Genomic DNA, 24,353 nt, shown 5'->3' on the forward strand with positions numbered 1-24,353 from the left:
TAATTCTGATCTGCTTCCTGTATATTCTATATAAAATTACTATTCGAATCTATATTGTTTCTCGTTGCCCCCTTTTAAATAGTTTCATGGCTGAGTGTCTTACTTAAAAAGATTTAAAACTGTTTTCCTTAGGATATTAATGACCTTTTTTACATTTCTTACAATATGTTGTAGTGATTATTGTTGTGACAGAGATTAATGTAAACGGAATTTCGTTTGTTCTCTACCTGTCTCTCCCCGCCAATCGTCACTCTCAAAACACACACATACAAATATAATTTGAAAAACCCATCTACACACGCAGACAAGAATGATGTATGTGTTAGGAAAATTATTTCCCAATTGCGTCATTTGCGTTACGAAGCTTTGCGGGAATGAGATCTAGCAAATCCGATCAAATCCACATTTTAATTGCAAATTGGCTATGGCCCTTTCCCCGTGGCTTCTACCTAATAGCGTTTCCTACAGCAGTTAGTTTCAATCGAGCGACTATCTCTCTTGCTTTAGAGTTTGATATAATACACTGGGACCAATATTACTTTAATGTGAGATTGCTTAAAGGTAAAAACCATTACGGTTCAGCTTTGTTTTTCCCATAATACAACTGGATCATCCATACCCTCACAAAATAGGTAGTTTGGTGTTACATTTTTTTTAATGAAAAGAGAAGAAATTCGTTCAATGAGAACATGACTGTGGGGTAATTCACTTAAAATTAAAACTCTTTATAACTAACATTGTTTTTACAGAATGATTATTTTTTTACAGGTTCTGCTTGTTATTCTAGAATGTGTATTTACGCAAATACAAAAAGTATACAAAAAGGTGTAATTGTGTTTAATTGCGATTCTTTTATATACTACCAGTCATTTTTTTTAAAAAAATCATTTGTAAATTGTACAATATTGTTAGCATTTAAAGACAAGAAAGATGTTCAGAAACGAGAACTGTAGCAATCAAGACATCTCACTGGGTTGATCATGATGATACGTTTGTGTGCCAGGCGTGCACCCAGAAAATATTCTGGGAGGGGTCCAATTTATGGAAGGAGGAGGTACAATATTACAAGACACTGTATTGAACGATCATTATTCTGCACACGAAAAAAAACAGTAAGTAATTACTAGATAGTTTTTGTAAGAGAAAGAGTACAGATGAGATGTATGATGAAATTTTCATAATGCATCAATCATTTCCCTGTTAAATAAGTATAGTTTTATTGAAGAAGAGTACAAATGCATTTTGAGTTCAGAAGTTTTGAGAGGGGTATGAACCTGGTAAACCCCTCCCCTGCGGGCGCCCATGGTGAGTACAAATATTCGTGTGTAATTTCCGACAAAATAGACAATATTACTATTTTTTGTAAAGCCAAATATTTATGCAGTACGATAACCACCCCACCAATTAAGATGAAAGTGATATTACAGTTTACACTGATGAAGTTTTCCTTATGATCCTAGCAAGAGGACAGTATATTTCTACAGGCTTGTTTTAATGAGTAGGTGTTGATTGAACTTTCGAAGAGCATACTATGGCGTACTAGATACTAGCGCAGTGGAAGACCACTGTTTTATCGGGTGTCATGAATAGTACGTCCATGAATTCAGCTTAGGGCCTTTTATATTATTATCAATATTTTTATTATTATAGTGTCATCACTCAATGATTTTCAAAGTTTTAAGTATTTGTTACTACAGACGAAAAGTGCGATAATTATGTCTAATTGGTTTTGATGATTTTGAAGGCAATGCGTTGTAAAAGTGGCACGTAGTACAAGGAAATGTAGATTACGATTCTCACCCAATAGAAGAATTTTCCGCTGCAAAGAAATAATTCTTACTCTTCAGTATAATGTTTTATACTTTCCACATTGTACTGATTTCGTGGGCTTGAAGATGTGCTCGCATTGTTTGAGTCATGTAGAAGAGACAGCGGCACCATTTGCAAGAACTTGGACATGTTCTCCCCTAACATGTAAAAGAACATTATATTATCTTTTCATGCACCGTTTTATTAGACAACATATTGTAATTTCAAATGTTAAAAATGTAGCAATCCCCTGAATGACATATTTTGGAATGTACTGAGTTACTAGTGGAGTCATGCTGTACATATGCCGAAATACTGGTTTCTCCACTGCCCGAGACATGGCCGTAGCACGTTCGCAAACTCTGGGACGCATTGCTGTATATGGAATCATACTACAGGTTTCTTAATTTCTCCCTGTATCACTGAAATGTGCCATACAGCGTTATATAGGTGAATGCTTCAATTATGACATGCATGACCTCTCAAAGAGTGTGCCTTATTACTGGATATGTTCATATGTATTTTAAGGATACCTCATACACTAATGGAGGTGCCGGTGTTAATATCGTATAGGCCATACAACGCTAGATAAATACCGATAGTCATCATAACATAAAAATAACGAATATGTAACGTTGATTGAATGTAAATATTTCGTAGTTTCGTATATGTAAAAGTCTGTGCCAGTTAATAAATAGATTTTGTTCTGCACTACACAAGAGGAGAATTGTGTGTATAAAATGGATACTTTTTTATTTTCCTTCTGTAATTTCCAAATACAAAGCAATTTAGTGCTAAAAATGCACATAAGGAAAGAAAATGCGTAAATGTTTGTTGTTTTAATTTGATTCAACGCCACTGGTGATGATATATGTACATGTTTCTTGGAAATGAAAAGATAAACTTACATGTAAACTTTTGTTCCATCTCACATGTTTTGTTCTCAGTCTAAACTCCAGGGCAAAAATAAGTCTATTTCATAATGATATCTGCGACACACACACACACAAAATGTGTTATTCAGTTTTCCTTTTATACTGTATATGCACATATATGTATATATGAAGGTGTATCTACACACACATATGCGTCCTCTTACCTTTATTCTCCTCATTGAAGCACATACAATGTGAAACATGCCTGAAGCAACCGGGGATCCATAGATGAAAAACCTTGTATTCAATGTCACTCTGTGGGATCATGACACTCATCGAATGCAGAGTCGAAATAGTCTTCTATTGAGACCACAAAAGTGCATTTGGACTAATGAAGGCTCGCCCTACTAGCTTTTTTCCCAATCACATTGTTCGTTTCAAGAACAGCGGAAAAAAAAGCTAGAAAGCAACTGTGAGAAGGGTTGGGGGAGGGGGAAAGGATAGATCAATAGGGAGGAAGGTAGCTATCTGGAATATAGACACTAGAGCCATTCTCAATAAAACAGGCCTCCTGGAGGGTAAATGTCATGCGGTCTCAGCTAATCTCGATTTCGACTAATTGCAAACTTTTGCAATACCAGAATCCTTTTTGCGACGACGAAAAAAAAGGTTATATCATTGGAAGGTTAAATTAGAGAACCTACCATAAGATAGTTGAAAAAGAGGAGACGGCATAACAAATGTAGCAATATTTTCAGAAAAATAACGAAGAAAATATTCCATACCAAAAGTACAGATATCCGCCTGTATGATTACTACAAAGATATCTTTTTAAAAATATATTTACTAGTATAAAAAGTGGACTGTTGTTTCATTTATTCATTCATATTTAATTTTGCTGTCAGCAACTTCTGTTAAATGGCATTCCTATTGCAATAATAATCTAGTATAACGAGTTTCGTTATTGCTATATACGACAAAATTCTCTGAAGAATGAAATTTGTATGTTTCCCACAAACATTGATTTAAGCAGTATGCAAGCATTTTTACTTCTAATGTGTAAAATACAAGATTCGTCCGGATTTATTTATACCTTGAATTTACATCAATATTATTACCTTACATTCGTTATGATAATAGCAATCTGAATTTGTTTTTAAAAATCAAGAACAATACTAATAATACGAGAAGTGTCCCAACAGTACGTAAGAATATTTTATGTTGTATACTCGAAGAAATATATATTTTCCTTTATCTTAGCATATCTGCTTAGAATGGTAAATCTGCTATTGGCAACACCGCTCGATTGTTCAGTTGACCTTCTTTTCCTTCTCTCTCTTCCTCAGCACATGAACTATGCACAGGTGTCGAACGCAAATAGATGGCCAAGAAGTGAAGAATGTTTTAAGGCACAAGTAGTTTTACCTTAAAGCATGTTTAAAGACATTTTCTGAATGAGAATATTACATAAAGTGCTACTCAAACTGAAGTGCGAAGGGAGAAAAGAAAGCTTTTCTTACTTTTTAAAAATTATATGTAAGGAAACTGCTATGAAAATCTTTTTCTTTTCTGCATATTATAATTCTTGAATTTATTGATAACGATCCGAATCTTGCGCATCAGGTATCAGTGGGTACTTTTCTTTAATGATATTACTCGAAAGGTTTCACACATTCGTAATGTCAGTAACTAATATTTCTAACGAAATCGACATGAAAATGCAAATGTCTGTGGCAATTTGGAGGCCATGCTTTATGTGGGCATGCTCCTAGATTCGATTCTTTGTCGAGAGGTTACTAGTACGTTCGTTGAATTGAAGTCAGGGTCCTTTTTCAGCATCCAATTCGTGAAAGTATCACCATGTACTTCATTTACCAAATAATAATAATAATAATAATAATAATAATAATAATAATAATAATAATAATAATAATAATAATAATAATAATAATAATAATAATAATACCTGACATTACAGCTCCGAACTAGGGTTTAGCAAACGGTTTCAGCTGTGTGATGCGTAATGAACACGTCGACCCGGAACGCAATTTATACTGGATTTCTAGGCCAACCAGATTTCATTTGAGTTTTGTTTCGTTCACACAGTGACCCAAACACGGGTGTTACTGAGTTTCTAGGCCTACCAGAATAGTTTTAGTTAAGTGATCCAGATTGCTTTCAGTTGAAAAATGAAATGAAATCTTTGAGTTTTACGTCCCACGGTTATGCCGGTTAGGCTAAAGGACACGGTGATTATGAGAAATGAATGAAATGGTGGAATAAAGAAAGTGGGAGGAAACGGGAGAACCCCGAGAAAACCCACGCACACGGTGTTTGTCCACCACAAAGTTCACTTGGCGGGAGCAGGGTTATGCTTTCAGTTGAGTAATGTGTTGGTGGTCAACATATCGACCCCCACGCAATTGTTACTACGGCTTCTAGGCATACCAGATAGCTTTCAGTTGAGTAATTGTGTTGTCACGACATTGTTATTGGATATCTAGTTTTACCAGAAGCTTATACAGGGTGTTTCAAAACAACACCGACAACGTTTGGGAGGTGATTCCTGACACCAAGATAAGACAACAAGTATAGACCAACCTGGGTGCACAAATGCTTCCTTTGGGAGTTATAGGCTGCCGAAAGCATGAAAAATGAAGTTTTAAAGATTCATAGCTCCAAACCTTGGAACCTACCATAGTCGGATCAAGACCTCACTTAGGAACTAGTATGTCCCCTATTCAAATATCCATGTTTCAGAATCTTGCGGTACTTCCGCAACAACTTTTATAGAAGTAGTTCGTGAGTACCTCAAATTATATGCCCGTAGCCAAACTTCCTCTATAAAAATTGTTGCGTGAGTACCTTAGGATTATTGGTACCTTAGGAGTACCTAGGAATATCTTAGGTACTTTCAAATCTCCGCAAATTTACCAACCATATTCTTTGTAGTTAATACGATTTAAAATGAGTGCGAGATTCTCATAAGTCTCTTTCATCGAAACAGAGTGTGTCACAGGAATAGACGGCAGCTTATTTCCATTATGAAGTAAAACTTCTTTCAGACTGTACTTAGAGGAGTTTATGAAAATACGCCAATCGGATGGATCATGTTGAATTTCTAATTCATTCATCAGACCATTGATGTCCGTGCATACGCAAAGGGAACCTTCCATTCTGTAATATTCTGAAAAGGGCTCGTTCCTTTTTCATGTAGTGAGTGTAAGTAGTTCCAGGAGCCAGTAAATTCCACTCTTTAAGTTTAGCACCCAAAAGTTGAGCTTTCTCTTTCGAAAGTTGTAACTCTCTCACTAAATCATTCAACTCATGTTGTAAAATGAAGTGAGGCTCATCTTTTACGTGGAAGGAACTGTCTCTCGGATCTTCATCTGCAGATATTGAGTTGGTGTCCTCATCGCTTCCTGTAGGCGCTGTAATATCGATAGTTTCCCAATCTTTCGGAGGAGTAGGTACAGGTAAATTTTCTCCATGGGAAACTGGTCTGATCGCGGATTGCAAGTTTGGTCATTCGATGGAACGTTGTTTCTTTTTGTTACTTCCTGCTGTATTCGCCATACAGAAATAGCAATCATCATAATGATTCCGGGGTTCTCTCCATATCATCGGAACAGCAAAAGACATCTTTCGTTTGCTTCCTTTAAGCCAGGCAGTCAGAGTCGCATAACACATGAAACAACACACATGAGGGGCCCAGCTTTTATCTTGATCACCGCTCTTGCAGCCGAGATAAAAATAATGTGCTTTCCTAACGTCATCATTTATCAATCTAATCTGTGACTTAACCATAAATACGCCACAGACAGCGTTGCCAGACTCACAGCTTGGAATTATTCCAAAACCTGATCGAAATTATGCTAGATTCGATCAAATTATGCTAGATTCTGATACTTACTAATTCAGGAGTTTTGAAAGAAAAAAATCTCTAACATTAAAGATAACAACTCAGGATGTAGAAAAATCTTTTTTCTTTTTTTTTTTTTTTTGTTTCTACTAACCTAATTCAAACAAATAAAGATTGAAGTTCCAACACAAACATTAAAACTTCTGGAAACTAGAGGTTTTTTGTATCTTCTGACTTTTTTTTTTTCATTTTTTGACATTTCATTAACACATAACAAAATCTGTCCGGTGAGTTTTTACATCCTCTGCCGGAAGAATTTGACATTTTGCACAGGAAAGCGAAACTTAGAGCAACTGAACAACCACTTATTCCATAAAATCACTAAAAGATACTGAAAACAGTTCTAAAAATACGATAAAATAAAACTGAAGTTACTGACGTAAAAATTCCAACTCAATTCTCCTGACAAAATACTTATACACTTGAGAGATTACTTACTGCAATGCATAAGAGCAAGACTGAGCCACGCAATAACGGCGCTTTTTTCGCCCGCGTCATCGTGCCGCTCATTGTTGCCACATAATCCTATTTTTTAAACCGGTTTCAGTGATCTAAAAACAAACAAAGGAGGGGGAGGAACACAAGTGTCAAGTATTTCAATCATCCCCGTCCTCCCGGTATTCATTGTTATATACAGTATATGCCAACAACAAAGGGGGTCCTATCTGTCGCCAACTGAGTGAAATCTAATTTATTTCTTACTCAAATAGCATTGTCAGACCGGTTACTTCGATGACAACTCAAGCCGTCCCTACAAAATGGCAAAATTGGCAACAATGCATAACGCCAAAATACGAGCTAATGTAGTAAAACGGCTACCAATTTCGAATTCAGCATCCTGAAATTAGTCAGAATCAGAGGTTTTCCTTTCTGTAACTAAACTGACGTCGACCAGTGTTATGAGAACGTACCAATTTTTATTTTATTTTGCCTACAAATTTTGCCTTTTATAACCTTTTACAAACCATGAGCAAAGGCTTTAGTTACATTTTAAAAAATATTTTTTCTCATTTTGCCACAGACATTTCAAAATTATGAATCCTCACTTTTGATGACGAGCATGCATAACGTCAAAATGTTACTTTTTTTTTTTTTAATTGAAACGTTTGCGTTGGACAATACTGTGTTCAACAGTAGCATTACTTTCAGGCTCAGGCTCTTTATGCAAGTGCGACGCTCTTAATTGTAAGTCGTTCTTGTTGAAGTGATTGTTTTGTTTGGTCGCGTGGTCATAGCTTCAAAAGTTTGTATGTAAACGAACAAGTTAGAACTTTCCAACAATCAACTGCTTTCTTTTAGCCTCTTTAAAAAGAAAGAAAGAACCAAGTTAAATCAATAAAGGATAGTAATTAATATATTGATATTGATAAAGCAATATTCTTTATTTAGCTGGGTTCGATTCCCGGCGGGAGCTCATGTGATTCGGATTCCAGTTAATCAGTAGGTCCCGTCTCATATAGCCTCGCAGCTGAAATGGACGTTAAACTCAAAATCAACTCAACTCAACTCTTTATTGTAGTTTCGAACCCTGAAGAGCCCGCATAATACCAAAATTTAACATTTTGCTGAGCAGTAAGTTACAAAGACACGTGTGTGAATTTGGTGCAGATAAGTTTAGTATCGACGGCGCTCTCTTGTTGTATAAAATAAGTGAAAAACAATTAATTATGGAAATAAATACTACGTATCTTAACATCTGGATACCGCTAAATATAAATACACTATTTCTAAATTAATACACTTTGCACACAATTTAGGGTTTTGTACATAATATAAATAATAATACCTTCTCCATCGACAACTTTTTGTCCTCGAAAATAATACCTTTCCCTGCCGACTTTTGCCAATGACACTTCACATCATCAACACGATATTCACATTTGAAAATGTAACTGTTCCTCCACTTCTTTATTTTCAATGCATTCTTACATTTGCCTTACTTTCTGCTGAATTTTAATAATCCGTGGTGTAATAACTCTTTCTCTTCACGTATATAGGTTGTTATAAAACTCACAATCGAAATGTGACATCCGTCGCATACAACTACCATTTTTGAATACTGCAAATTAATTTTCTGATTACATCATAATGTCTCACGTCAGCATGCTTAAACTCAAAATAGTACCAACAGCACGCAGCTTCTAACATTTGAAAATACACATTACACTTTTTTTGGTTAGCATGAATTTCATAAACAATAATCCATTCACTTCTTGTCTCCTGTAACTTGTACGTATCTTTCATATTCTTGGACCTAACCTCATGCACTTAATCTAATTTTAAATACAGTTTCCTTAATTTTCGAAATAAACAATAAGTTTTTTTTATCGTTGAAATTGTTAAAACGTTTAAAAATTACTAAAATAAATAAATGCATTGTAGTGTCTCCGTGGAAACGACATATAACATTCGATATAGTTGAAAACGTTAGGCTACGTGATCTGTGGTTGAAAAGAAGGTAGTGAATTGACTAAGATATGATTTGAGAATAATTAGAATTTTGATTTCATATATAGTAGAATTCACTAGTGGAAGAGGAAGATTATACTTAATATACGAGAAGATTGGCAGAGGAACGTAGTGCATATAACCTCAATAATTTGTGATGAGATACCTCACTGACGACGGAATATACATAATGATCATTATATGAGTGCCTTCTAGAGAGTTAAAGCAAGTTTAATGCAAGAAATGCTGGTCAAGAGGTGAGTTTTTCTTTCAATCACCTTTCATTCTAGTTCCTTTAATAAGTTCTGTTTAACAATTACTTCAGATTCTGTTTAATAATTTCTTCTACTAATTTTCAGGTAGCCGATTCAAAAATACTTATTTTGTTGAAACATTTTTCTCTGTGCTCAGCGCCGTAACTTAGATTGTTTTCTGGGGGGAAAGGGGGAGGACAAGCTCAATACGCGTATTTGGGCCCCTAGAAAAAGTTGTTTTTCTAATTCTTGGGCCCCCTCATCCATCTTTCTCGTACTCTTTATGGGCTCCCGGATCCTGTGGGCCCTCCTACACGGCAAGATCTGCAGATCCGTTAGTTACGCCCCTGGGCCCGTTCCATATATGACAAATTAATTAAGAGAACAATATTGACAACTCTCAAAGCCATACGAATAAATATTATTTCCAGGGCAGCTAATAGTAGACATTTTTTATTGAAACGGGCCCACGACTCATTTTTTTTTTTTGTATTTACATTTTGTATGATGTTTTATTTATGTAATGTAGTGAACCTGTTTGATGCCTCATTTATAATTTATGTGCGTATCGTATATGGAGTAAGAAAAATTTTATCTTAAAGTGGGCCCCCCTCGAACGGCGGGGAGCTTCCCTGAACGGCAGTTGTACCCCCTGCCCCCCATAAATTACGGGCCTGTCTATACTATTAAGACTCCCGTCGAAATTGAATTTACAGAGTTTTGAGGATGTAATGTGTGAGAGGTTGTTTGGTTAGTTGAAGTTTAGCACAGCTTCTCAGCACCGAGTTCATATAAAATGTGAGCCGATATATAATATGTAGTTTAAGGTAGAATCTGAACAACAGTAAACCTTTAGTAAATTTTCAATCTTTCTCACCGGGAATCGAATCCGAGATCCTGCACACCAATTGTGCGTGACAACTAGTAGACCAGCGTAGAGGGCAAATACTGATTTAAGTAATGAATCGCACAGTTACATACATACATCATACTAAAGAAAAATGCCCAACTTTATTGTTATTTATATCATCATCATCATCATCATAGATATTCTGCCATTATTGACAGGTCACTTATTGCAACTGAGAAGCTTCCATGCTCCACGGTCTTCCGTTAACCCCTTCGTCTTCACATACGATTTTTCTGTTTCGACATCCTCCACTAATTGTAGTTTCCTTCACCCGCTCTCTCTCTTTCCTGCCACCATACTCTCTAGCACGTCCCTCATGATACTGTTCATTCTAAGCCAATATTCCAACAAGTTTCTTTTCCTCTTCTTAATAATATCTAAAACTGCCATTTTCTCCCCTACAATTTTTTACACACTTTCATTCGTTTTCTGCTTGACCCATCTAATGCGCTGCATTCTTCTCCACACCCACATTTTGGTAGCTTCCAGTCGTTTCCCATCATTTTTGCGTTAATGCCCATCTTTCTGACTCATACAGTACAATACCTCACACAATGCATTTTATAAGTCTTTTTCTCAACTCTTTATTCAAGGTCCCATAAAATAGTATTTTCTTCCTCCTAAAAGCTTATTTCGCCATTCCTATTCTTGCTTTTATTTCATGTTCACATTTCACATCATCACTAATAATACTACCAAGGTATCAAAAACTAATCACCTGTTCTATTTTCTACCCACCTACTTCTATATTTGACACCGACCCCTTCGTTCTAATCACAATGGCTTTTGTCTTTCTTATTTATATACTTACAGATAATTTAATACATTTGTTAACGTTATTTGAAGCATCTTTCATCTTGTGCGGAAACTGCTTTTCTTTGCGCGTCATCTGAAATTCACATCTTGACGTGCGATGCGAATCCGAGTAATGGTGCGAACTCCACTTTAAAAGAAAATCTTGTCCTCAATAATTCAATATTTCATAAGGACGTGAAAACTCGTAACATCAACCTGATTTACAATGTCAGTTCTCACAAAAATCCCCATTCGTTACGTCAGTCCCCATACCTTTCATCAATTTCTTTCGCAGGTAATTTACTTTACACGGCGCTGAGCATACAAAGCAATAGCGCTTTAATCTTTTTTTTTTAGTAATCTTGACGTATTCCTTTAAGACAGCGAAGATAATGCAAACATTTCTTGAAAGATGGAACACGATTTTTAAAATTGTGAAACGAAAAAAATACAGTAAATACCAAATGAAGTAGACAAATTATCGAATATATTATTATTTCGCCTAATATTTGATTGATAATATATATTATTATCTCGCGATTTTGCGTACCCTGGCGATGGTAACTTCAGAAAACACGGTTTTTTTTTATTAATGTTAGATTCTTTTTAAATAATTTCTTGCTCCACTCAATTCACTACCATCCTATGTTTCAAAGTTTTATGCACATGGCGTGGTTATGCTCTACATTATGATTATACAAAGATAACTTATGATAACATATTCACAATAACGTAAAAGGGTTGGCTGACGTCTAGATTGCAGATTTTAAGCTATAATGGTATTATCTAGGTTGTCAATTTTCAAGAAAATTAAAGATTGGAACTGGGATATGTTTCAATCTCTTTGAATACTCAGCATTCAAAATTTAACCATGTAGAAATCACGGATGAAAAACAAAGATTTTGTAAGTTACATAATGTAAGTACTGTAATTACCGTAGTTTACAGACTATAAGGCGCACCTTAATTTTTAAGCGATTTGAAAAAAATACCGTAATTTAATTTTTACCATTTTTATCATTAGATTGCTATCAGACAAAAATTCTTAGTCTATAAGAACTGATCTTTAAGATCCCTGAAAATCGTCATCTGAACTTTTTTCTTGTTCCCATCGTCGTCCTCTTATAAGATGGTCCTCACTGACATCGAGAGCGTTACTTATGCTGCACTTCTTCAAAGATTTAACAATAATGTCTTTTCTCACTCTAGATCGCGACACACTTGTTTTATCCACTGACACACTTGTTTGATTGTAGGTCTGGCGGGAATTTTAAAACAAATACTAGACATTTTTATATTAATTTGGAGTTTAAGACGCACCTGAAGTTTGGAGGCAATTTTTCGAAGAAAAAAAGTGCGTCTTAAAATCCGTAAAATACGGTATTTTTTTATTTCAATAACTTTGGAACGGATCAGCAAAGTGACATTAACTTTTCTTTGATAAAGACGGAACCGAGAACAATATTCTGATTAGAACCCTTTAGATGTTATTGACAAAAAAAAAAAAAAAAAAAAAAAACATATAGGGTTCATACAAACCTCTGCTATTGACAACGGGGGAAATTCGGAAAATAAGTTTATTTTCTTTTTCCCCCCTAGAAATCGAAAAGCAATAGGGCAAACAGGACATCAGTTTAATTCAAGTTATATCCATACGTCATTTGATGACGTAGGATCAAGGTCCTGCAGATTGCTCTAGTGCTACCAAAAGGTCGGATGAGCTGTCTATTCTCTGTCCGAAAAGTATGACGAGAAGACGTGCTTTAAACTCATGAGAATATTGGAAGCAGTTGTGTGGTATGAAGAGGCTCGCATACCATAGAAGTTTTGCAGGTCTGAGCATTCCAGCTTCTCGAGAGAGTATACTGCTACTAGTTTCATGTCAAACAACACGATGGGTGTAGTTGCGTGTGCTAATCATTGTAATGTGGATTCTAGCACTGATGTTTCCCTATGATTATTGTCTTTAGTGCAATGCCCCATGATATAAGCTAACGGTTATTGTGTAATTATGTGAGTTCGAGCGTGGCTGTCTTGGGGCTATTAAAAGCCAGGTGGACGTTTCCTAGGATTGCTGCTCGAATGGGTCGTAACGTGTCAGTCATCCATTGATGGTTTACACGATGGGAGGCAGAATTCCCATTGTACTCATAATGTAAAGGAGGGATTCCTTTGGGAAGTAGAATGATTCAGAACATTATACCTAACAAGTATAGTGGCCACCGGTGCGATCAGAGCCACTGTGGTATCACATAGGAACACACGAACACTAAATAACCGGATCTTGGGAGCAGATTTACTTTAGTCGCGTTCCTTTCGTATGATTACACCCGACAACTGCTTATCGCTTGAACATCCAGCATACCATAGTCGGGAACATCTTCGGAGATGGCTGGAAAGATGAATGGAAGTAAGTGTTATTCGTTTCCGACGTCTGGCAAGATAGCGCCCCACTTTAGAAAATTGAAACAATGACTAGATCATTCGTTTGTACTACGTTTGTACCGTTTGTATCAAAAATATTTTCGTTTGTACCAATTTCCTTATATGGTTACTTGAGAGGACAACTAGGGGGGCTATCTTGGCGCCAAGATAGCCCCCCTCCGTATCACAGCACAAAAATTGAAATACAACATTCGAAAGCAAATCGTTTGCACCGTTTGTACCGAAAAAAGTTTTGTTTGTACCCTGATAGTTTTTGAGAAAGAGGGGACGACATTTGGGGAGGCTATAATGGCGCCAAGATAGCCTCCGCAGTTGACCTCGGTACAAACGGTACAAATGTAGTACAAATGAATGACCTAATCATTGTTTCAATTTTCTAAAGCGGGGAGACTATTTTGCCATATGTCGTTTCAGTCTCGGACATAGTGATAGCTGTTTTCGTGTTAGCTGAGCGATAAATTCCAGGTGGAGTTTGCAATCGCCATAAAGAACCCACACTTACCATTTGGCATTATGGCAATAAGCTACACTTCCCGTTTATAATGTTTATTTAGAGTTGTATGACTAGTAGTACATGTTACCTTTGTAATGACATGTATATCTTTCTTTGACCTAATCTGGGCATTTAAAAGATAACATCTAACAAGATAATGTGCGTCCCCCTAATGCCAGAGTGATTCCTGGTGTTCTATTTGGTTTACGTCTTCCGTGCTGGTCTATTGCATCTACAGACCTAAGTTACATCAAGGACATAACATACTTGGTGTGATGGCGCTTTACCATTAGCCATATTTCAGGAACGACCATCCCACACTTACACAAAGATCTGCAGCTAGAATAGGACATCATAGTCTAGACAAATAATCGGCATATACAGCCCACTATGTGTCCGAATAGTTGTTTGGTGATTGTTATGGATGGTTACACGAACCGATAAAGTGAGTGTTGTATATTTTTGAACACCCTATATAATAGGCTTGGGGTATTCCATGGCACCACGTTGGTATACCATCACTATCGTTCTTATGTACTGATTATGGCACAGATTAGTGAATTCCTACTGGGCGCTCTTACATGCTTTTCCACTCGTGTATTCTTGGTAAGTGACTCTCGATATATAACTCCGTTAACTAAATTTTGGAGGATAAACCTAAGTAAATTGTGTGCTCACTTTCTGCTTTTAGTTTTGATAGATCTCAACGAAGTTGTTCAACTATTTTTTGACACTTTTGACATAATTGGTCAAGTTGTTCTTAACAAATGTAAATTGGAAGAGATGGTTCACTGACATCACCACCACCATTATTACTACCAGTATTAATACTAAAATAACAATAGAGATATCGATTTGTGTTTGGTCTTTCTCAGTGGCGACGCTATATATGATGAAATCTAGTTTGAAATGATATCTGAACTACTATTATGCTTTCAATGTTATCAGTGGAATCGAACTCAGGACTCCCCCAAAATTGTAAAAATTTTAACTAATGTTTTCATTTTATAGTTGAGCACAAACATTATCTAATTCTAGCTATCATTAATAACAAAATCAACTTGACTCAATTTTTAAAAGCTATATTCAACTATAGTGAAATATTAAATTCTTACTTAACAATCTGGAGCTTCTCTTTTCGAATTCTGTGACAAACTAACTTTTTTCCAGTTGTACCAGCCAAATGAAGGAATGATATCTTTGAATATAATATAAGCCCATTTCTTTTCTATTTATTTACCGTTGTTGTTATTGGTTTGTGCGATTCCAGTATAAACAGGTTGCACATGTGAAATTTTATTTAGTTTACTAAATAAATTATCATTAACACGTTGACTGCCGACACTTAAAAGAGTACATTACATGAGCAGGCCGCAAGTATTTGAGAGTATTTTAAATATATACTGCTATTAAGGAAGAAAAACATGTTTAATTCGGAAACCAATCTGAACAGGCTGATTTACGGGCCAGCAAAAATTATGTTACCATATAAAACTGCAGAAAAGGAGACCCAGTGGTGGTAGGAAGGAACAAAACATGAAATTGCCATAATCAGCGTGTGGGTTACGAGTCACCTGAAGAAAATTATGATTATCCACCAGTGTCATGCGGCAGTCAATGTGTTAAATTTCTCGAAATTTCCGTAATAATGCTATTAATATTAAGGTTTTACATAGATACTAAAAATATAGATTCCAGAATTCGCCCAAAATACCCAATAAATAAACTCTGCTAAGGACGATAAGACCACATGAAACATATACATTTACGAATTAATAGCCTTGCGTTTCTACGCATCTATGTTTACGCCACCTGTAATTCGTAAGTGTTTTGTGGGTTGCATATTAGCGTTACAGAGAAACATAAATGAATGATTGGCTCCGAATAGTTTAGTCACTAACCTTCTCTCCTTTGGTGCGAGCTATCCTGGATTCAAGTCCTGGTAGGGACATTTAGTTGAAAAACTGTAACAATTTTTTCAGGTCAAAATCCTGAGTGTGAAGTTTTCCTGGGTTCTATTCTCTTAAAAGAGGCGAATGTCGGGAAGGTTTAAAGCCGCTTTCTTCCTTCCCCATATTCCAAGGTAGTGTGACCACCGAGGTACATCATCCCTCGTACATGACGGGCTAACATTGCTATAACTGCCGAAAGCATAGAAATCTGATTCCTAATCTTAATGAATTATGTATGGGATACGGAGAATCACCGCAAAAGTCACTGTTATACATGAATATGTTAACGAACTGACTACACTAACAAACTCAACTGAGATTATCTCCCCAAGCTATCTATTGCAAAAAACAGAATTAAAAATTAGCTTTCATTCAAAAGATATCGGATTAGATGTACGTACGTAGGTATTAACAATACAGTGTTGCTACGGCAACCAGCATAATACTCTATAACAACGTTAAGACATGACAATAACTGTGTGACTATCAGAAAAGCAAAACTAAGTCTGATGCTACGATACAATTTTCATAAAAGTGAATAAATATGAAAACACAAGTTAATAAGGTGAAAGAAATATTAAAAAACATGTTTTTCTTATTGCGAAAATTAATTTTCAATGTAGTGAGTTGTGTGAGTGTTCACTATTTATTCTTTATATCTCATATTTAATTTGAGAAACAAACAGACAAAAGCAAAGAGAATAGGTATTACAGAAAGTTACCCGCAGCGAAATTCAATCCTTGGACTTAATTGCAAAATTGATTTGTTTTTCTAGAGGGATCTGCACACTTTTGCTTTTCTATTGGGAAGTGGGTGAGATCGAAATGGCGATGAAAGCAGAACATTAATCTCTACTCCAATTTAGTTGCTTGACTTATGACCTTAAACACGAAGGACAAAGAAATGAATGTCACTGCACATAAGCACTGGACTAAGGGTTATTTGGTTTGTTGAAACATATGCAGAAAGTTGCAAAATTAATGGGTAAAGCCTTACAAAGACAAACAACAATTTTTCGCATGTCTCTCATATAGAGATTGTGTGTTAAATCTCCAATATCTTCTGTGTACATTTATATACGCTGATATATGCAAACAATATACACAAGTTTCCTTTGAAATATTTATTACCAGTATTCATGACTGCGTTTCAATACAAATACAGACAGAAAACTCAAGCATGATAGGTGAGGTATTTCTTTTTCTAGGATAAGGCAGTGTATTTGGTTCATATTAGAAACAAGAGGACACTTTTATTAAAATATACAGGTAAAGTATGCTAATTTAGAAAGGAAAAGCAGTGCTCAAGGAACTTGTTTATGGCGTACGTTTGCAGGCATATTATCAATATGTACAAGGTAGGAAGAGAATATGTAAGTTTCCAGTGAATATTGAAACAGCGTTAAAAGAGTGTCTTTATTAGGTAATTGTAATACAAAACTAGCCTTCAGTTTCCATCTAGCATGGGTTGGTGCTTGCTCTTCACATTTTCGTTCTTTATATTTGCCGTTTGCTTACGTGTTTGTTCTCTACTGATACTACCCTAAGCTAACTCAGAAGGGGTCGAGCTTCGCTTTGCTCTGAATTGGAATAAATTCAATGTTTTACTTTTCGTAACCTCTTGACACAGATTAGTGTATGTTTTTCTGAGGAGTAATCGTTCAAACGGCATATAGCATATTCAAGGGCATAAGTATATTGTTTATGGCATACGTTTGCAGGCATATTATCAAAGTGTACAAGATTGGTGAGCAAACAAGAAGAAAATAAGAATAACGGAACACACGAGATAATTAGTGAAAGAACCGTAATTTTTGAACTTGTGTTTGATGGTACACGTCAACTTTAACTGTTCCAAGTGGGGCTCAACATGGATGCTCAAATGGGTAATTTTGGAACTAATGGATGCCCAAACATTATCAGAACGGCACAAAAAGGACTATAACTCAAGAAAGAAATGTTGCACCAAGGTATTCTAATCATAATTTTTAATACATTATTTTGAGCCAAAATTTCCATCTCTCTATCAGCGGATGAGGAACAGGCAGCGCAAGGGTTAGCCTCAACGGGAATTCTTGATGCATTCTATAAAAGAGCGATTATGAAACACAAACTGTAAACTTGTGCATGTTTCACATCCACTAGTAAATGTATGTAATCTATGGTTTAATATTTAAGCAAAAGATCTTTCTTTTCTTTCTTTTTTCTTTTTTTTTACCCGATCTTGGTCCAACGTTTGTTTTCGGGTTATGTCTCTTTTTGTGCAATTCCAACGAATGTCAGAAGGGCTCTAGTTCCTAAATAACGTATTTATGTTTCCATACTATTGCACACACACACACACACACACACACACACACACACACACATATATATATATATATATATATATATATATATATATATATATATATAGAGAGAGAGAGAGAGAGAGAGAGAGAGAGAGTATTTGTTCGTAAATTCTTTTAAAAGCGTCCTATTCAGTTTATCGATGTTGTTAGCGAATATCCAAAATTCATACGTTATCAGCAAAGCCAAAGCTTATATAATATTGTTCAATACATACCTGGCCAACCAGGTTCTCCTTTCGGCCCTCTAGGTCCTGGTTCTCCAGGTATTCCTGGAAATCCCCGTTCACCCTTTCCTCCTGGGAGACCTCTATCCCCACGGTCTCCCTTTTCCCCAGGCGATCCTTGAGCTCCTCGAAGTCCCTGTTCACCTTTAGGTCCTGGAGGGCAATATTCCTGGGTAGCACGACAGAATTCCTGCATGGCAATCAACTGGAAAGAGATTTGAAACGAATAATAACATCTTTGAAAATAAATTAGAATTATAAATAACTACAATTAATAGTTTTGTATCTTTGGTTTCTTATTTAATAATAATCTTTAAATTTGGCAGTGGGGAGAGCTGAATTTTATGATAATTTGAAAATACTGTTAATCCATTTCAAAAATAAACTGCACTCTCTCGCTTATTAATGCTTTAAATTGTCATAACAATGCATGTTTTTCGCGGAGTCGTATCTTTTACCCCTTAGTATGAGACTGAAGTCGGTGATTTAATTAAACGTTTTAAATTCCTGTTCCGTTGACAAAAAACCGATAACTGCATTATCTTTCTGCTTGCAGGTCACACAAGACACTGTGAAATATCATAAAACTTAATAAAAAGAAGAAAATGAAAGTACGTTCTTTCATAGCTTAAAACTTGCGACTGTTAGCAACATATTTACAAGGCATGAGTGCTGCTACATGTTATCCCGTGGCTTATTGGATCCGTAGAGGATTCCTAACCACACGACCCGTTTACCAATCTTCGTAAAGCTTTGCTTTTGTTCCTCCGCTGATCAAGTAGGATACCAGGAAAAAGAAAAATATGATTGCAATTTTAGGTGTGATTCGACTTTTGGAATTCTTTTTTCTTTCTTTCTTTTTGTAAGTGAAGAGGATGAAGTAGGATTTTACAAATATAAAGATTGTTCTAGATTTCTCTACTAATAAAACTATGAATAGGTTAACAACTGAAAATTTAGTTTTTTTCATTATAGCCCATAAAGAGCAATGGTCAATGAAATGGATTTATCTCGTTTTGTGTGTGGTCAGCACACTGTCTTCCTTCATCTTTATTTCTGGAACTAGATACAACTAAAATCATTTTGTCTTTAGAAATAAATTACTCATCTTTAATTATAAATAAAAATAGAAAGCATAGTTCAGAATGTATCTATGCCATTACATTTCGTTACATAAATAAATGAAAAATTAATACAATTATACTTGAAAAATGTCGAAGATAATGTGACAAATATTATAAACAATTCTGTAATACACTAAGCAATAGTTTATACTAAAATAAACTGCAATGAAATGTAAGATATTGGAAGTTAGAAAAAATATTTTTTTTCTTATATATTGAAACATAAGTTTCTTTAATACAGTAGATTGGGACACTTCACCTTGAAGTGAACATCTTGAATTAGATACTAGACAGAATCAGGAATGTATTAAAACCTTCAAACCTTGAGGAACTCAACACAATCCGACGTCCCATGGCTATAATATTGTCGTTAAAAAGGACTAAAGCCAAGAATAGCCTCACTGAAACACCTAAGTAACCAACTTCCTTAAATAACTGCTACTATCCTAGTTTTATTATAACAACACTGGAGAAACATATGTATTAAGTTTCTTCTCAGTGCCTTTTTAAACCGATTTCATGTAGTTCGTACCTGTAAATCTTTGGGCGAAACACGCGCATCAAAATAAGACAACTTTCTAACATTTAAGTGTTGTTACAAATTTGATAAATCTTTTGCCGAAACGTTATAGATGATAGGTACAGTGTATTGTGGTGCATCATTATGGGAACCCAGGTATATCATCGGTACAACGGTTTCAAATCTGAACGCAAAATTATTAAGGGATGATCCTAAGTCAAGTCAGAAGCTTGGAATGCCTCTGAACATCAAGGAACGAGGAAAATGTGGAGAAATTACATGCATTGGTGAGAGCTTACAGATGTGCAACCACGTTTCAACTATGAGTCATGTTTCATCTAAACAAACAAACAAACAAGCTGTAGGGTAATTTTCCTCGCATTTTGATAGAGAGGAGAAAAGGTTTGTTGCTAGGAATTGGTGGCATAAGCATACAGAACAACTTCATTAAGTGCATTGTGACGGGAGATGAAACTTTCTGTGTATAGTTTGACCCAGAAACAAAACGATACAGCAATTCCTTCCTAAGTATTGAGTGACAGTGCAAAATCACCCACCATATTCTCCAGATTTACTGAATAGCAACTTTTTTTCAAGCTCAAAATGGCACGAAAGAATATAGCTTTACAAAAATCGAAGACATTAAATTAAATGTTTTATGTATTTTAGCACAATTATTTCAATGACTAGGTGTTTCGAAGACCTGTACCAACGTTCCTCCTCTGATGATTATTTAGAAGGACATAAATTGATTTTAACAATTTTTTCTATCTAAAAGAAAAGATGTTCTGTTTCTTTATGGACGCCCCTTGTAGTTTATTTTTTCTTTTTTGTCCTGTATTCAAGAAGCGAAAATAAACGATGTGAAGACTAAGTTGTTATTGCAGTGGCGGCAAATTTAAAGAAATGTGAATTTTCCTGCACTATATTCATTAAGAGTTTTAATGAAAGCCCGAACATGAAGTTTCAAATTTACGATTGTAGATAGATTCCTTAGAGTGCTCTTGAGGAAAGTCGTATCAGTAGAAAAATTTAAATTTTATCCTTACAACCTAAAGGAGGAAACCTTTGCATAGCTTCAGAAAGCTCTATAGAAAAATTTATATACTAGGGAAGTTTTCTTTCTTTAGCTGTAGGGATCAATTTAAAATTTTTTACCAATGTAACTTCCTTTGAGCAAGCACTGCATTTTTTAAATGTGACGAAAGACTCTTAGTGCGCTAAAGAGATCAGGTCAAGAATTGTCATAATCAAAAAAGCATTCAATGAGAGACGATTACTCTTAACTATGAAGCTTAATGTTGAACAAAGGAAAAAGTTGATCAAGTGCTAAATATGGATTGGTCTGTATGGTTCAGAGATTTGGAGATTACTGAAGTTGGGAAGAAATACTTAGAGAGCTTTAAAATGTGATGTTGGAGAAAGATGAAAATAAAATGGACAGAGAGTGCAACAAACGAAGATGTTTTAAAACAGATAGGAATGATGATGACATTTTTTAGTCATCATCCTCCGTAGGAAGGCTAATTGGATTGTACATATCTCACCAAGAAATTGTCTTTTTCATACCACTCTAGAAGAATTAAATGGAAGAAAAGCGACGAGTAGGAAGAAGAAGAACACAACTGATCTATGAGTTGAAGAATAGAATAAAATATTTGGAGTTAGAAGAGGAAGCTAAAGATCAAAAAACACGGAAGAAACATTTCCAGGCACAAACCTTTAAAAAGGAGACGAAGTAATTTTTTCCATCTATCTAATTTCATTAACTGGGAATCATTAAATAAAATATAGTCCATAGAATAAAATTCAATTATTCCAATATTATGTCAAAACAACTTTTCTGTCCCCCTTAGAGCTTCATTCGAACTAGAACAACAAGCAAGTTTAAGTACCAAACATATTCTTCTACACATATAATTTAATTGACTTGAAAAGGCTCCTTAGTTCCATAGCTACGTATAACGATCGTTTTTATTTCATGATTCAACTGCAAGTCTAACAACTTAAAATCGCGAAACGGGGTTCGAAAACGAAATGAAATGAAACATTTCAGTTTAATGTCACATGATCATGCCCTTCTAGGCTAAGAAAAATTATGATTAAGGCAAATGAATGATGGAAGAATTCGTGGAATGAGATAGTGGAAGGCAACTGAGTACCGCAAAGCCCACGGAAAATAGTGATTCGAATTCTGCTTTCATGAGATACCATCCTTCAAAAATTCTGTGTAGTTTCCCTTTCATAATTGGGCGTTCTATTAATTATCGTGTATTCTTTTATAATGAGATATAATAAAGATGATTTGGTGACTAAGTAAGACTAACATACTAAATCACAAATGAAGATAGGGAAGGTGCCATGTATTTCGGATGAACATTTTATTATTATTATTATTATTATTATTATTATTATTATTATTATTATTATTTAAGCGTACTTTTGAACTTGCACGGTGAAATTCTGCATAGTATGTTATTATTTCTGTAATTTTTCCTGGATTGTATTTTATTTCGTTTATTAGTAGGCAGTAATTTTTTCCCCATCTCGTCGAATAAATGAATTTCGGCGTGCACTTCGGTGTAAATAACCTAAAACAAAGAAGCCGGTTCGTTCCAAAGATCTGAACTGAGTAATATTAGGGTTATAGTTTTATGTGACAGGATAATGTAGGGGTAACTTATTGAACTTACGAATATTATAGCTTCAAAACATGGGTTCAAATCCTGTTCAAGCCAACTGTTATTTCATCACAAAGTGATCGTGAAGAATCGAAGGTTGACATATCGTACTAAACGAAAAATCCGTGAGAATGTGGAAGTAAACACCTGGATCATGATAGAGATGATTTACGAATGTTGTTTGCAAAAGGCAAATTATAACTATGGGTTCTACTGCAACAATTAGAAATACATAATTGATCTGCGGTATCCAATTTTCATGTTATTGTTCTTAGAAAGAAATACAATCCCATTTGTTAAACACGTTTCGGGTAGTGTAACCAGTTGAGTATCGCTATCGTGCTAGACGGAAAATTTCGGTTCGAACCCCAATCGGGAAGTATCTTTTTCCTCACAAAATACTGGCTGCCAACAGAGATTCATCTGCGATTAGAGAAGTTACAAGACATCACTAGCAAGTAAACAGTGTGTGCGTTCATCACACAGTGTAATGATAAGTAGTTTTCATATTTATATTCGTCTCTCTTTCTCTCTCCCTCTCTCCCAATCTATTTTCTTGACTTTTCCTTATGTCTTGCATCTTTCTCTTCTCTCTCTCTCTCTGTCTCTCTCACACACACACACACACACAGACACACACAAACACAAACACACAAATTTGATGTCAAGGAAATAAGTAAAATTTCTTTTTTTTTTCTACGGGTAAGAGAGTCTTATTCGAATCACCGGATCACTACGGTTTCGAATCCTCTGCCCAATGGTGGTTCTTAATCTAACCCACCTCACCTGACAGACACGATAACGCGTCTTAGCTCTAGCGTGTTCATTCTATCATTAGGAATAACAACGTTATATCCACATACGTGAAATCAAGAGTTCTAGCTTTACGTCGTTAGGTGACGCAATTTTTTGATGCGGAGTGTACATTATGTGCTGTATGTTCATTCACAAATATCATGTACTTTGTATCAGTTCCTCCCACTTTGAATTTAATTAATCATTTTTCAACTACACAAATTAAATTTAATAGAAAATTATAAAATCCTTCCTTATTCACACTTTCCTACTGAAGTCACATACATACATTTTCAAATCTTTGCAGTCTATACTTGCACAAAAGTAATGTGTTCAACGTCTGCACCCTGTTTACCTGAACTCTCCACTTCTTTTGACTGTTATTGATTAACAGCAATTAAGATATTCATCTTCCCCATCATCACATTTGTCCGTTGATTCGAACATATCAGTGATTTTTTTTAACTTCCTGATGATGAGACAAATATTTCCTTCATTATCATAACATACTTACGTTTGCGATTGTTGCTTCTTGATTTTGGGCCTGAATGCACGTGACGTTATTGCGATTTGTTCTCTTTAAATTATTTTAAATAGTTCTTTTGAATGGCTTCTAAGACAACTCCGATTTCGTTACTTCAAACATTTTACAGTGAAAGTACTAGTAGCAGTAAAATATTAGTAATAAAGTAGTAGTAAGGCCGGAAAACAGGAATAATAAAACATTCATACGTGATAGATAACCAGTAGACTTA

General features: G+C 35.3%; 1 protein-coding gene across 1 annotated transcript in view; it reads right to left on the minus strand.

Annotated features, from left to right (window-relative positions):
• The window catches only part of LOC145677726 (uncharacterized), a 448,147-nt gene extending 429,469 nt beyond the window's left edge, over positions 1-18,678 (minus strand). The window contains exon 1 of the mRNA XM_081748121.1: positions 18,470-18,678. Within this exon, the coding sequence (XP_081604247.1) occupies positions 18,470-18,674 (205 nt within the window). The 5' untranslated portion in view covers positions 18,675-18,678. The remainder of the gene's footprint in view (positions 1-18,469) is intronic.
• Between the last annotated feature and the right edge of the window lie 5,675 nt (positions 18,679-24,353).

Source organism: Thermobia domestica, chromosome 2 (genome assembly GCF_964235325.1).
Source record: "Thermobia domestica chromosome 2, izTheDome1.hap1.1, whole genome shotgun sequence".
NCBI lineage: Eukaryota > Metazoa > Arthropoda > Insecta > Zygentoma > Lepismatidae > Thermobia > Thermobia domestica.